Here is a 14,688-nt window from a genome sequence, read left to right on the forward strand (position 1 = left end):
GTCAAATAACTAGTTTCTAATCGCTGTTTAAACTGTGGCAAGCGAGAAACGCTGTCTCTTCAATGAAATTTTTCCGAGCCGTGGTCTATCCGATCTGTAAACCGCCGTTGGCCTCTAAACGATGTCTCTGCAATCGGCCGTGAGAGTCAGTTCGGTCCATAGTTGCCAGATTGGGCTACAAGTAGCGGATTGGGCTACTTTTTAAGTGCCCTCGCTACAAAAATTTTAAATTGGGCGACACGCTACTTTTTGGGCTAGTAATAATTACCTTCAGGCTACAATTCCTAAAAATACGCTACTTCTTTATTTTCATATACAGTCAAACCTGTTTTTATGCGGGGGATAGGGACCGCATTAAAAAAAACGCATTAAAAAAAATCTCACGAAACTTCACGAATGGCTGTAAATAATAGTTTTCGCAACACAATTTTAAAAATAATTTTTTTATGCGGTCAACAGGGACCGCATAAAAAAAGTCTCACATAGAAAATAACTCAAAACCGTACGAAATAGAATTTATTGACAACAGATGTCAGCACTTGACTGCATCGTCTGGTCTATCGTCTGTTTTACATATTTTTGTCCAGGTGGTGTTTTGTTGACTTAAAAAGTAAATTATTTCATTTTTCGCATATTCATGCAATATTATTACTATAATAATTGCATTTATGCTATAATAAGTTTATTTAGCTATAATAAGTCAACGTGAGACATGACGAATCGCACGAGACTAGTCGCCAACTATACCGCACAAATTAAAAATTCGCATTAAAAAAATCGCACAAATAAAAATCGCACATAAAAAGAGCGCATAAAAACAGGTTTGACTGTATAAAATCGCATAATATTTATTGTATCATACAAAACTAATAAAGTTTTAATTTTATTACACTTAATTGTATAAATAAAGTTGCAACGTTTAACAAAGATAAAGATACTTTGCTTCCGTTTTCTATCCGTCGTTCGCTCCAGTAATCCACAATCCATTGCCACTGACACTGCTAATTTTATTAATTTTTTCCTCTCATATATCTATCAATATGGGCCTATTTTTAATTCTTTTTTTAAAACGAAAATATGCTACTCACAAATTTATTTGTACTTCTACTTCGTTTTCCTGTTTTTTCCCGCTTGACATCTTGATTCTATGTCTGTTTTAGAACGTTCCTTTCTCTAATTTGACGATTTCACTACATTTTTAGTAGACGTTTCATTTTTTTCCTTTTTTTAGGTATTCCAAGGAATACCTAAAAAAAAGGAAACGTCTACTCAAAATGTAGTGAATAGGCCCAGTGTTGCTCGGGCAAAAGTAACGACAGCGAAGATTAAAATTATTACATTATAGCCAATCTCATCTTTTTTCACAGAATGCAAGAATTAGGTTTCCCTGTTTCCAGACTAATTTGAGAATTTATAGATTGGTCTGAAAATATGTTCGATTTCCCGGAAAAACGCATCTGCGCCTGTAAATATTGCATGTCGCTTTTTCTTAACACTTCCATTGTTAACATTTCCCTGGGTTCATATCAGGACTCCATGATGGCCAATCAATTACATTAATTTTTTTTTCAGCAAACCAACTTTTAGTTGACTTTGATGCATGAATGGCAGCATTATCTTGTTGGAATTGCCAATTTTCTCTCCCAATACGCGATCCAAAAGTTATTAAATTTTGATATTGTTGAAATCAACGATCGAAATTATTGTCAAATGTTATACGACATCGTTACGTACAACGAATTGTGTCGCGATGTTTTGTAAACGTTCTTCCGTTACGTAATAAAAGGTTGGTGACGCTGTTAACCCTTCGGGGATGGTGACCTCGTTTCACACTCCCCTTTCCAGCGCTGACCTTCCGTGAGTCAAGACAGTGTAATCTTTGTGTATTCTTTGTTGTATAACCAGTTACGCGAGTCTAACTAGTTTCTACTAATCTCTCCGACAATCTCTAAACTAGTCTAACAGATACAACAATTCTTGATACAGTGTAAACAGAGAGGCCTTAAAACTGAAAACAAAAGTCGCAGTCGCTAAGTTTCTAAGTTCAAAAAATGAATCGCCGCGCCTGCGAATGACTCGCTTTGATTTAGAGAAAATTGATGCAGATACACCAAATGTCCATATATATATATTACAAACTTATTTCATTAGTAAAAGTGGATAGTTGCAAAATAATTCAGTTTTATTGTTTGGGCTACAAACAGTAGAAATCCGCTACTTTTGGAGCACAACCACGCTACTTTTTAACCTTCAGATCTGGCAACTATGGTTCGGTCGTGGGTTCACGCCTCGCCAGAACGAACTGGCCACGTGGAGTTCTCCAGATTTTCTCTTCATCTGTAACGCCTGAATAGAGGTCAGTGACCCTTAAAAAGACCTCCCGGAAGGCATTTTCTAGGCAGATCGCCCAAGTGTTGAGTTGCCATAACTTAAAAAACAAACAAACAGGTACTAGTTTCTTCGGAATCGTGGCCACGATCCGAAGAAACTAGTACCTGTTTGTTTGTATTATTAAGTACCCTGTCACTGGGTTAAATGCTTTTTCGTTTTAATGAAGTTTTGTGAGATCTTTGCTCTTAACTTCGGAAATGCCTAGGTTTATTTCAGCCTACGTCTTTTGTTTTCTCTTTTAAAATCAAATTTCTTTTTTCATATCAACAGTTGTAGAAGCGAAATCGAAATATTAGCTTGGTGGGTGTAAGCTATTAATTAATGTTTTAAAAAACAATTTATAACAATAGATTCATGGTGATTCAAATTTTTTTGTTTGAGGAATCAAGTTTAAGGCCTAAGTTTAAGAAGTAAATACAGAGCTGTAGCAATTAGAGTATAAACAAAACAATTAATATTTCTTGGCAAGGCTAGAGTTAAATTAGTTGTGAACCTAAACATATAATAGGCTCACTGTAATGACCGTATAAAAAATTTTGGGCCAATTTAATCCTCTTTCTGTATTTCACCAGAAACCGACAATATATAACACGAAGATGAAACATAAATCTTTAAAATGATCGGCAACATATTCACAAAAAAAAAAATCTTTTTAGTGCTGTTTAAAGTAACTGACGTGGGATCCTACAAAGAAAGGTCGGCGTCGAGTGTTTTACATGTACGTGTTTTTAACGATATCTTGTAGGTCATTTTAAACAAGATTTATGTTTTATCTTCGTGTTGTATATTGTCGATCTCTGGTGAAATATAGAAAAGGGATTGAATTGGCCCAAAATTTTGTTTGTATGGTTATTACAGAGTTAATATGTAAATATTCCCGGCAGGGCCGGCCATCGGGGGGTGCGGCGGATGCTACGCACCGGGGCCCCGCGATTGAGGGGGCCCCAACATTATCAAGAATGCAGTATTTTTAGTAATTTTTCTGAAGTAATTAATGTATTAGCAAGAACAAAATCACGCTTTAAATAAACATGCATTAATATATGTTCGTGTTTTGTAAATTTTTTTATTTTAGAAAAACATTTGGGCCCAAATAGTTTCTTGCACCCGGGCCCCTTTATCGAGAAGGCCGGCCCTGATTCCCGGGAAAAGATATAATAGGCCCTTCTTCTCCACAAAATAATGATACACGTTTTTAAGTGTATCGAATGTGAGGCCCTAATTTAGCTTATGTGCAAATCCAGCCTTGATTCGTGGGAAAGCATAAGAAACAGCAGTGAGTTGACATCCAAGTTTTTATTCTGTAATTATTTTGGTGTAAATATATCCACGAAATAGTGTTGCAGATAGGGATTGCAATCCAGCAGTGTTTTGAATCCAGCTGGATTTTTGCTGGATTGAAATCATTCCAGCTGGATCCAGCGCGGATCCAGCGCGGATCCAGCATGGATGTATTTTCGGTGCAATAAAGTGTTATCTGTCTATCTATCTATCCTGCAATTTATGTTTTTTTAATGAAATAAAACATTTTTTTAAAAATACTTAAAGAGCTTTTATTATTTAGACTGGTCACCATAAATTAAAAACTTCTTACACATTTAGGTAGTAAACTTAACTTTGGTTCGGTTTAACATTTGAGATAGAGATAATTAACTTTAAATGTTTAGTTAGATTATAATTATAATGTAATCTTTAAGTTAAATAATAGCAAAGGTAATTCTACTGATTAATTTATATTAATATATTATAATAATGTAAGGACGGATAATCAGTGGCTAAGTGGCTATCAGTCTTACCAGTTTTCATATATAGGCTCTACATATTAGTCTGTAGTTATTTATAAGTATATAAAACTATGTACTGGAAGTAGAATAAGTTAAATAAACTACACCTTTATCAATCCAGCAAAATTTAATAAAATAATAACGTTTTCAATCGTTTTTAACGATCTTCCTCGGTTACAAAAAAATAGAACATTAAATATAGAACATAAAATGTGTTCGGAATAAATATGAAAATTAACGAAAAACGCCCAAACAGACAAAATATAGATAAATAAACAAAATAAATAGCGGAAAAAATATATACAGGGTGTTTTTTTTAAACTGACGGTACTCAGAAACATCTGTAGAGCAATCTAGCAGCCGGACTGTCGCCAAATTTGGGAGAGTGACTAAGGATGACATGGAAAAGAGATTCCGCGAAGAAAAAAGTAGTACCTAAATTCGCCGGTAGAGGAGGATTTGGCGCTGTTGTAGCGAAAAAGCTACCAGCACTTCACTGAAGAAAGGGTCATCAGTCGCTTTTTTCCACTTGCATGGCCGCCTCGCTCCCCGGATCTAACCCCATGTTACTTTTTCCTGTGGGGTTACTTAAAGTCCAAGGTCTATCTTGGTAGTGTCCCAAACTTGATGACTTTGAAGGACAACATTTCTCGAACTGTGATGAACATTCCTGCGGACATGTTACGTTCGGCCATAGAGAACACGGTGTTCAGGATGCAATGAGTTGTCCAGCAGGACGGTGATCACATTGAAGAAGGGAGAAGGTTATTTGCTGATTAATTAAACTTTCGTTATTACACTGAAACCTCTGTCTGATTATTCATTCGTGTGTTTGTTAATTGCAGCTGGATTTTATGCAGATTCTTAGCTGTTTTGCTACAACAGCGCCAAATCCACCCCTACCGGAAAATTTGGGTACTACTTTTTTCTTCGCGGAATCTCTTTCCCATGTCGTCCTTAGTCACTCTCCCAAATTTGGCGACAGTCCGGCTGTTAGATTGCTCTACAGATGTCTCTGAGTACCGTCAGTTTAAAAAAAAACACCCTGTATATAAGATCCAATGAAACCAGCATTGTCCGTTAATAACATTAATTAATGTAAAAGGATCTCCACATGGTAGACAATGAGTCCGCATCTCTATGGTTTATACAACCAGTTGTCATGTGCGCCTTGCAGATTTCCAATCTCTCAAGATGTTTGACCGTTTGCCTATTCGTCGTCGTTTTTATAATTGCCGCTCGATCCCATTGGACGTTAACATCCTTCTCTCTTGCGTATGATGGCAGCGCAGTGTTGTCAAGGTTCTTACTGATTGTATATTTGTGCTCTTGAGCCTTTGTTTTAAACTGCGCATCGTTGCACCCACATAAACGAGCTTGGAATTGAAACGTTGGTTGTGTAAAGGCACCGAATACATACCCGTTGTTGAATTCCGATCCTCTTTCTTTTTATCGTTTCTTAAAAGTTTGAAAACAGTGGGATTACGTCGGTATACAATACGAAAATTATTAGACCTGGCAGTACATCTATGTATCTTGTTTAAAAATGGAATGTAATTAAGCACTATTCTTTTTACATTTATTCCAAACACATTTTATGTTCTATAGTTAATGTTGTATTTTTTTGTAACTGAGGAAGATCGTTAAAAGCGATTTGAATACGTTATTATTTTATTAAATTTTGTTGAATTGATTAAGGTATAGTTTATTTATAAGTAATTTAATTATTAGTGTTAGTAAAGTAGTGAGTAAGTAATTAGTTGCAGTCTAGTAGTTAGCAAAGCGGCAACGCGACGACGTAGACCTTTGCGCAATTATTTAGAAAGTTAATTGAGTATTTGCGGATCCGCAGCGCTGGATCCAGCACCAAGTGCTGGATCCAGCAGGCCGAAGAATGCGCTGGATCCAGCTGGATTGCTGGATGAGGGATCCAGCAATTGCAATCCCTAGTTGCAGACAGTGTTGTTTAATATCTGAGATCTTTGATAGTGCATACCACTATCAAAGATTTCAGTATGTGAGAGACGGATACATTGCACTTTTATAAATGCAAACAAATCGGATTTTGAATGATTGTGTAAGCTCGGCGAAAAGGGGGGATGACTTTAATCCCGCGTCAGGAATAGCAAAGGGCGTCGACACTAAATCCGGTTTGCACTTAGAAATCTAAGGTTATCGGAAAGGTTTCTGAAGCGAATGCGAATTTTGCACGTTACGGTGGAAAACTAAAATAACAGAAATGTTTGCAAGCAAACTTTCTAAGCGCTTTGCATCAGCGTTTGTTAATTAAACATGGCCGTAAAAAAGCGTAAAAATGTTTAGTACAAATAAGGTGGAGAGTAAAAATAAAGCTTCAGGTTTTAAGAATGCGCAAAAATACTGGCAGGAGTGGGATTCGAACCCACGCCTCCGAAGAGACTGGTGCCTAAAACCAGCGCCTTAGACCGCTCGGCCACCCTACCACTCTGACACTTCTGACAAATGCCACATCAATTAAGAAGGCAACAGTAGCGTGTCGTCCATGTAAGTTGTGGAAGCGCCGTTTCCCTTGTATTTTCTAAAATATAAATACATATTGTGCGATTATTTTCATATTTTAACGTACTTTGAATTAGTTAAAATTAATATTTTATTATAACCGCATTTTGTATTCAAATTTCTATACTACATGTGAGAAAAATGATAAGATTGCTATTGTATATTCGAATATAAATGCGTATATGCATATTCCCAATGGAAGCGTTGTATTGTCGAATAGGGGATAGCTTCCACGGTGAAAATATTTGAATCGTGTAAAGCAGCCAGATTATACTCATTTACACATATCACCAACCTCACGAGGTTTAGCTGGTGGATGCTACACACCAAAATATCGTATAAAAACGCTTGCAATGATTCTATCCAGGGCCGGCACAGCTTCCCTATCATCAAATGTCACCGCACGCCACTGGAAGGCAAGAAGCTTTCGACCTTTCTTCTAAAACCCGGTGCGTGCCGTCAGCAGCAGACAACAGCCAATGTGAAGCTAAAAAGGCCAACAACACTAGCGTATAATCATCTCAGCTGGCACTTTTTTTTTATTAGATAATCACCATTTTCCCTATTCGAGAAATCAGGGTCGTCCTTGTCCTGCTATTGCACCTCAAGAACATTTTTTCTTTATTTAACTTTCAGAAAATTAAATTAACTTTTTTTTTACAAACATAACTGAAAATATAGAAAACACTTAAACATATATACAAGATTTTTGCCTTATATTTTACAATACAATTCCGACAACTTGTCGGTATGTAGACAAAGGGAGGTAGCTTGTCTCCCTAGTTTTAACATTAGAATTTTCTTCGGAAAGGTCTTAAATTCATGAGTCGGGTGGTCCGTCCGGATATGTCGGGCCCCGTCTTTCACCACCCAGCCGTCCCATTGTGGGCCTGGCCAAACTCACAATGAGCTTGCTAAAAAAGGCCCTCTTAGTGCCTACAGGGTGGGAAGAATTAAAAAAACAACGTCTATTGTTAATAACTACTGCTTAAAGATCACATTAGTTCAGACTAATTTTGCTGTTAACAAGTGTTTAATGGGATGCAATTTGAAAAAACTGTAGATCTATAACTTCTCACTACCATCTGTCTGTCTGTCTTTTCTTAATCTGGAGAACAACGTTAGACAGATGAAAGCCGAGACTAGCTATGAAAAGATTAGGGACAGGAAGCACCGATTAACTATATATAAACTTCTAATCCAAGCCAGAAGTCACGATATTTCAATTCAAGTATTTTCCTTGAAAGGAGGTTAGATATATAATCAGCACGATTCTGTTACTAATATAACTTTTATGAGGAATATTCAAAGTAGTTTAAATAAAAATAAATACAGTGTTCTTAATGCAAACTTTCGTTTTCATACTATTCTGAGACTCTTAATTTATAATTAAAATTAATGAAAAAAAAATAAGAGAAATTATCTTATGTATTTTATCATATTAAAATAACCGAATATATCAAAATTATCAAAAATTATCATTGTAAAGATACTTAAAAAAATCAATAAAATAAAACCTTCTATTGGTTTTTTGAAATATCTTTACAGTGATAATATATTATCATTTATTTTACGTGAATAAAAATGAAAAATATATATATTTCCTGCTTCGATTTCTTGAGTAAGATGATTGCGAAGCTGTTATGTATTATTAGTGTTCTTTTTCTATCACTATACGTGATAGACGGAAAGAAGCTTGGACGGTGTGAACTAGCTAAGATTTTGCTTGTTCACGGCATTGCTCGAGACAAGATCGCTGACTGTAAGAATCTTTTGATCGTTACGAAAATTGTTAAAATTTTCTTATTATAGTTAGTTTTTATCAATCGAACGGAAGATGTAATAAAAAAATAATATTTAGGGATCTGTTTGGCTGAACACGAAAGTTCATTAAACACTGCTGCAAAGGGTCGCCCTAATAAAAATGGAAGTGTAGATTTTGGTATATTTCAGGTATGATTTCTAAACATTTTCTTTAATTTCATACGTATTCCTGGTTGTTATGTATACATAACAAAGGAGAGTATTGGAATCGTATCAAAATTGATCTCCACGTTTTGAGACCACCTGAATCCTAGTTAAAAAACGGCAAAAAGATTTCGAATATACGTATGTATGTGTGTGGGTGGATGTGTTTGTTTCTATTTCGCTTAATATCTCAGGACGGGTAAAGATAAAAAATCTAAAATTTTGTATGATGGTTTGTATATGAGAGGTATTGATGCTATTAAATTTTGATGGTGAAAGGTCCAGAGGGTTGGAAGATAAAGGGTGTCATGTATCTCGAGAAGAGTAGGACTTAATGAAAATTTTATTCGTTATTAACATTTATACTTTTCTTCTTTATAAAACTCATCCCTTCCCTCAAAATTAAGTTTTTTGTCATTTTATAGTAATTTAAAATATAAAAATTTTTTCTAACACAATCTTATTTTTTGCTTTATAATATAAAAGGTTTTTAAATAAAACCTCAATAGCCGGGAAAGTTACGCAACTCTCGTTGCTAGATTTTTTCCTTTATAACTCATATTTATTACAGATTAACAATAAATACTGGTGTACTCCTCCAAGTCAACATAACGAATGCAACATACAATGTAGTAGTAAGTTTAATTAATACATAAAATTGTAAATAGAATAAAAACAATGTTTATTAATTAATTTATTTTATTTTTCCAGAATTTTTGGACGATAATCTAGATGATGATATTAAATGCGCAAAAAAGATCTATAAAAGACACGGATTTAACGCTTGGTAAGAGAATTTTCTGATGATAATGTATGGTTTCGCTTTTAGATTAAAACTGTTAAAGTTATAATATTATACAAAAATATGCAAATTGAAAACTCAATAATTGTAATTATTATTTACAGGTATGCATGGATAAATAATTGCAAGGGTAAAGATTTAAAAGTATATGTGAAAGATTGTAAATATTGAGCTTTCTAGATTAGAAGAATATACTCGTAGTTTAGAAATAATAAATAAAAAAATTTTCATGCAAAAAAAGAAAGGTTTTGAAAAATTAATTGTTTATTTAATTGTCTTGTAAAAATATAATAATGATTTTCATTATCAATTATTTAAAGAAGGGTATAGAAAATTGAATAAAACAATTCGTTAACGGTTTAAATAAGTCATCTCCTAGTCATCTTGAAAATATTCTCCAATATTCTTAAACTGTGGTATATTGTATATTTTATTAAACGATTTTCGAATTTTTACAAGCAAATTAAATACTAAACTATTGAAATTCGGTAGTCACATTCTTGTATTATTATAATTTGGAATAAAAGTTTGAAAATTTATTAATTTCTATACGGAAAAAATTCTGATGCCATCACGTTTATTTAATAAAACTTTTTTCCTAATACAAACGACACCGAATATTGGAAATATAACATATTCACCTCACAAAGTATTGTACAACTATGAAAAAATCATTAGTACAAAAATGGTGTGTATTATATATATATATATATATATATATATATACACACCATTTTTGTACTAATGATTTTTTCATAGTTGTACAATACTTTGTGAGGTGAATATGTTATATTTCCAATATTCGGTGTCGTTTGTATTAGGAAAAAAGTTTTATTAAATAAACGTGATGGCATCAGAATTTTTTCCGTATAGAAATTAATAAATTTTCAAACTTTTATTCCAAATTATAATAATACAAGAATGTGACTACCGAATTTCAATAGTTTAGTATTTAATTTGCTTGTAAAAATTCGAAAATATATATATAATTTTCGAATTTTTACAAGCAAATATTTCTGTATTTCTATATATATATATATATATATATATACTGAATTTAAATAGATTTTTGATTTAAGTAGATATTTTTTTCTGTATTTCTATATATATATATATATTATATATATATAGAAATACAGAAAAAAATATCTACTTAAATCAAAAATCTATTTAAATTCAGTTAAATTAATGGGTAACATAAAACAATACGAAATAGTTCTTTTTGTTTATTCATTCTTTCCGTCTTCTTGGCATTAAGAGAAACTGTTTTATTTTTTCTATAATAATCATGCCTTCAGCCAGGCTCACAATGGGGTGATCGAGTGATGAGGGGAGGAGCTCGACATATCATGAAAAATTTCTAGGATTCTATCTTATACCGAAAGCCAAATTTTAGCCAGCCGGATAGCTACAGATTTGGATCTCCAAATCCGCCATTGTCCACATACAAGTACTTGATTTAAATAAAAAAGAAAGTTATGATTGAATACTAACTAAACTAGAATTTGATGTTAAGTGTATCAAAATAAATAATACATTTGAATTAAATAATGACTGGCGTTTCTATTATGCTAACAAAATGTATTTTCTTAAAACGGTATTTAAGTTAATAGAATATAAATAAGAGGAAAGTTAATATAGTCCCTTATGTCGTCACCTGTAAGTTACAGAATATGATAAATTTGAATGTTAGTTATCCGAATGTATCAACGCTTTTTTTTTTTTTTTTTTTTTTTTTCTATTCGTATTGAACGAATGTTAAGAAGTCGAAGATCTATACACGCACACTTTACAAGTCCATTCCTTTGAGAGTATACATTTCATCGGGAGACTTTTGAATCACGCAATCAGGCTGTACTGTTCATATTTATTTAATTTTTATATATATACATGGCATCATATTCTATTTTATCCATAATATAATACTATAATGAAGAAAGTGCATTACAACAGGATTCTGTGCATAACAAATTAATTACAGATAAAAACATTACAAATTGTTGTTATTGTTTTTCATTTGTAATGTGCAAAATAATACCAGGCAATAGTAATTTAAAAAGTTTGGTTTGCTTGTTACTGCGTTTCATTTTTAACAAGTAACATTAATAATTGTTTAAACTTTTTTCATCCTCTGGACACTAACGAGTGAGAGGTCCTTTTTAGTTATACTCAACGTGGATTCAGGCCAGGCTCCCAATGGGAGCGAGGGAGTCAAATATCCGGAAAAGATCTCACTTGAAAAATACCGTGATTGCTCACCTAGATATTAATTCCTTATTTGTTTACTAGAATTTTTTATTCCATCTTTATGTGTTTGTTTTTCTTCACGCCATTTTGGTTTCAATTGTATAGGCCTACCATTCCCGAATACAAATGTCCTAACGCCATTCCATCATTTTATTGATTTGATAAATTTAGATGATGACAATTTCTGTAATTAGTCTTCAAGAAATTATATCATATAAAACAATTATAACATTATATAAATTATGTATGCGCACGTAAAAAAGTATATTTATATCAATACATTGATAATTCCCTATCAATACATTGATAAAAAGACAGACAATTATTCTCATCGGAAAACTACCAATTGCGATATGCACGACAGGAACACTGATCCTCCACACCTTCAATCTGAAAAATAATACTTCTGTCATAACTAATCATGAATACTCTAAACTATAATTGAATCATCATTATGAAAAATTAACTATAGCCTTTCCTAGTAAAAATAATGAGCTTACATGTATGTTATTTGGGTGACTGGAAGTTCGTTGTCGATGAAGATGTTCTAGTGTCCAGCACAGTCCGGGGTTGGTGAGACGTTCGGTCCCGTCGAATGAAGTTAGCACGGAAGGTTGACGACGGCCCCGGAGCAGAGATGATGTAGGAGAGATGACAGGCTTAGTTATGAGTTCTTCGATGTCGGGATGTATCGGATGAGTCGGAATAATCCATGGAGGATGCGACACAGATTAATCGCGCCTTTTACCTTAGAGGAGAACTGCCTTTCGACCTTGAGATTCGGGGTTTTTATAGTATTTCTCCCTCGAATCTTCCCTTTTGAGTGGTTCTAGTTCCCTTATTTCGCTTTCTGATTGGTTTTTCTTCTGACTCCAGGTGAGGTCTTAAAGCAGTTCGGATCACGAGAAAGGTCCGTTCGGGACGGTCTATCCGACACTGTCCCTCGACTCTGACCGGAAGATGTTGATGAAACGTAGATCTGTACGCTAGTAATTAAGCCCTTTATTTCCTTTCTTATGGCATTTGAGAATTCAAACGATCCGGCGCGATGTCTTTTTGATTGTTAAACCTTCCCCTTTTCACGATTTCTTAATCTATTTCGATTGTGTACGAGCGTTTGTGTCAGAGTTCTATCTTTCGGTTCGACATTAACAGATCGTTTAACACATGTAAGGATCGTCCGGGATCCGTTGTCTACCTTTTCTGCCGCGTTGTTTAAACAAATGGTTCTCTCTATCTCTCTATCTCTCTATCTCTCTCTCTATTGTAACCTTTCGTCATAATTTTAAACACAAGAATTCCACGATCTACGCGATTTCGGACCTCGTCTGGGACCTCACAGTTTTCTTTTTAAAAATCAAATTTATTTTACACATCAACACTGTAGTCACGAACGTTGTAGAAGCGAAATCGAAGTATTAGCTTGGTGGCTGCGAGCTGTTAAAAAAAAAAAAAAAAAAAAAAAAATTGGTTTAGTTTAAGCAAAATCTGAAACTACCGAAGCTGACATGATTGTGTTCGGTGACCCGTTAAGGCCTCACGGTATCGTCTGCTGCCGTCGGCACGCAATGGGTTTTAGGAAAAAAGCCGAAACTTGTTGTCTTCTTAATTGCTGCGGTATTTGTGAAACATGCTCGAGCGGTAGGGTGGCCGAGTGGTCTAAGGCGTTGGTTTTAGGCACCAGTCTCTTCAGAGGCGTGGGTTCGAATCCCCCCCCTGCCAGTTAATGCGATTTTTTACGCATTCTTGAAATGCGAAACTTTCTTTTTACCCTCTACCTTATTTCTACTAAACATTCTTACGGTCATGTTTGACAAATACTGATGCAAAGTGTGCAGAAACGGTTTCTCTGCCAACGTTTCTGTTATTTCAGTTTTCCATCGTAACGTGCAAAACTCGCATTCGCTTCAGAAATCTTTCCGATAGCCTTAGATTTTTAAGCGATTGCAATAAACGCATTGTGCAAACGTAGCAATATCATCGTTCTCCGTTCGTCCGTTCCCGTACAAATCTACAAAAAGAGAGTAACGATAGCGACTTGCAAAAACGAACGATTTAATTTGCATACATCGACGCAAAACTAGACGTAAAAAATCGGATTAACTGGCAGGGGTGGGATTCGAACCCACGCCTCCGAAGAGACTGGTGCCTTAAACCAGCGCCTTAGACCGCTCGGCCACCCAACCGACTGCTTGCACTGTTACCAAAATTGTAACTGTTCATGCTGACTGACACTTCGATAAAATAAGGGATAAAGTTCTTTTATAGTAGCCAAGCGTTTGCCACAGAAATTGGCTACAAGTAATTAATTCCCTGCGACTATATGGTCTCGGATTTGTTCTGTGCTAAACCTGTAGTCGCTGGTTCGATTGCGTTCGCAAACATCACCCGAACGAAAAAGGGTTTCCAGCAGACGTGCGCCACCAATCGTAACATCTTCGGAAATCGTTATTTTTTAGATCATCATTTTCGTAATTCGATTTTTCAACGAATACCCAGCGAAACTGAAAGTCATGTCTGGTCTTGTGACCACATGTACAGTACCTTCTGGTATTGGATCGCGGAAAGCGCGCACACAGGCAACCGGAACGCAGATTAGGAGTTGGCAGAATGCGAAGGAAAGTTTTAGTTAAAATTCAAGCGATTTTTAAAAATCAAATTTATTTTTTTTATGCGCCAAATTCAAATTTATGCGCCAAATTTTATACGTGGCAACAATTGCCACGTATAAAATTTGGCGCATAACCAAAGCAAAAAACGACGAAAGCTGACGTTGTAAACAGAAACGATCGCATCCGTATTCACCCGTATGTGGTGTGTGGTGTGTAATTTATCTCAAAGAAAGTCGCTATATTTAAAGTAGCGACAGACTGTCGCATTGTAATTGAAGTCAGGTGAAAACGAACGATTAGCTGACTACTCTAGTCTCTGCAAGCGAAAAAAAAAGTCGGACACATA

At 34.7% G+C, this 14,688-nt stretch overlaps 1 protein-coding gene and 3 non-coding genes across 4 annotated transcripts; 2 read left to right on the forward strand and 2 right to left on the reverse strand.

Moving 5' to 3' along the window:
* Positions 1 to 6,555: 6,555 nt before the first annotated feature.
* Positions 6,556 to 6,637, reverse strand: TRNAL-UAG (transfer RNA leucine (anticodon UAG)). The gene has a single exon. It is a non-coding gene; the product is annotated as a tRNA-Leu (tRNA).
* A 1,702-nt stretch (positions 6,638 to 8,339) lies between these two features.
* On the forward strand, positions 8,340 to 9,688 carry LOC136975417 (lysozyme c-1-like). Its single transcript, XM_067270472.1, has 5 exons — positions 8,340 to 8,475; positions 8,575 to 8,666; positions 9,253 to 9,316; positions 9,393 to 9,468; positions 9,588 to 9,688. The coding sequence occupies exons 1-5, from the start codon at positions 8,340 to 8,342 to the stop codon at positions 9,652 to 9,654; spliced, it is 435 nt and encodes a 144-aa protein (XP_067126573.1). The 3' UTR covers positions 9,655 to 9,688.
* Positions 9,689 to 13,370: 3,682 nt separating this feature from the next.
* Positions 13,371 to 13,452, forward strand: TRNAL-UAG (transfer RNA leucine (anticodon UAG)). The gene has a single exon. It is a non-coding gene; the product is annotated as a tRNA-Leu (tRNA).
* Positions 13,453 to 13,834: 382 nt separating this feature from the next.
* On the reverse strand, positions 13,835 to 13,916 carry TRNAL-AAG (transfer RNA leucine (anticodon AAG)). Its single transcript has one exon. It is a non-coding gene; the product is annotated as a tRNA-Leu (tRNA).
* Positions 13,917 to 14,688: the final 772 nt, after the last annotated feature.

The sequence above is a fragment of the Centruroides vittatus genome, unplaced genomic scaffold (assembly GCF_030686945.1).
Source record: "Centruroides vittatus isolate TY-2023 unplaced genomic scaffold, ASM3068694v2 contig_1089, whole genome shotgun sequence".
Taxonomy (NCBI): Eukaryota; Metazoa; Arthropoda; class Arachnida; order Scorpiones; family Buthidae; genus Centruroides; species Centruroides vittatus.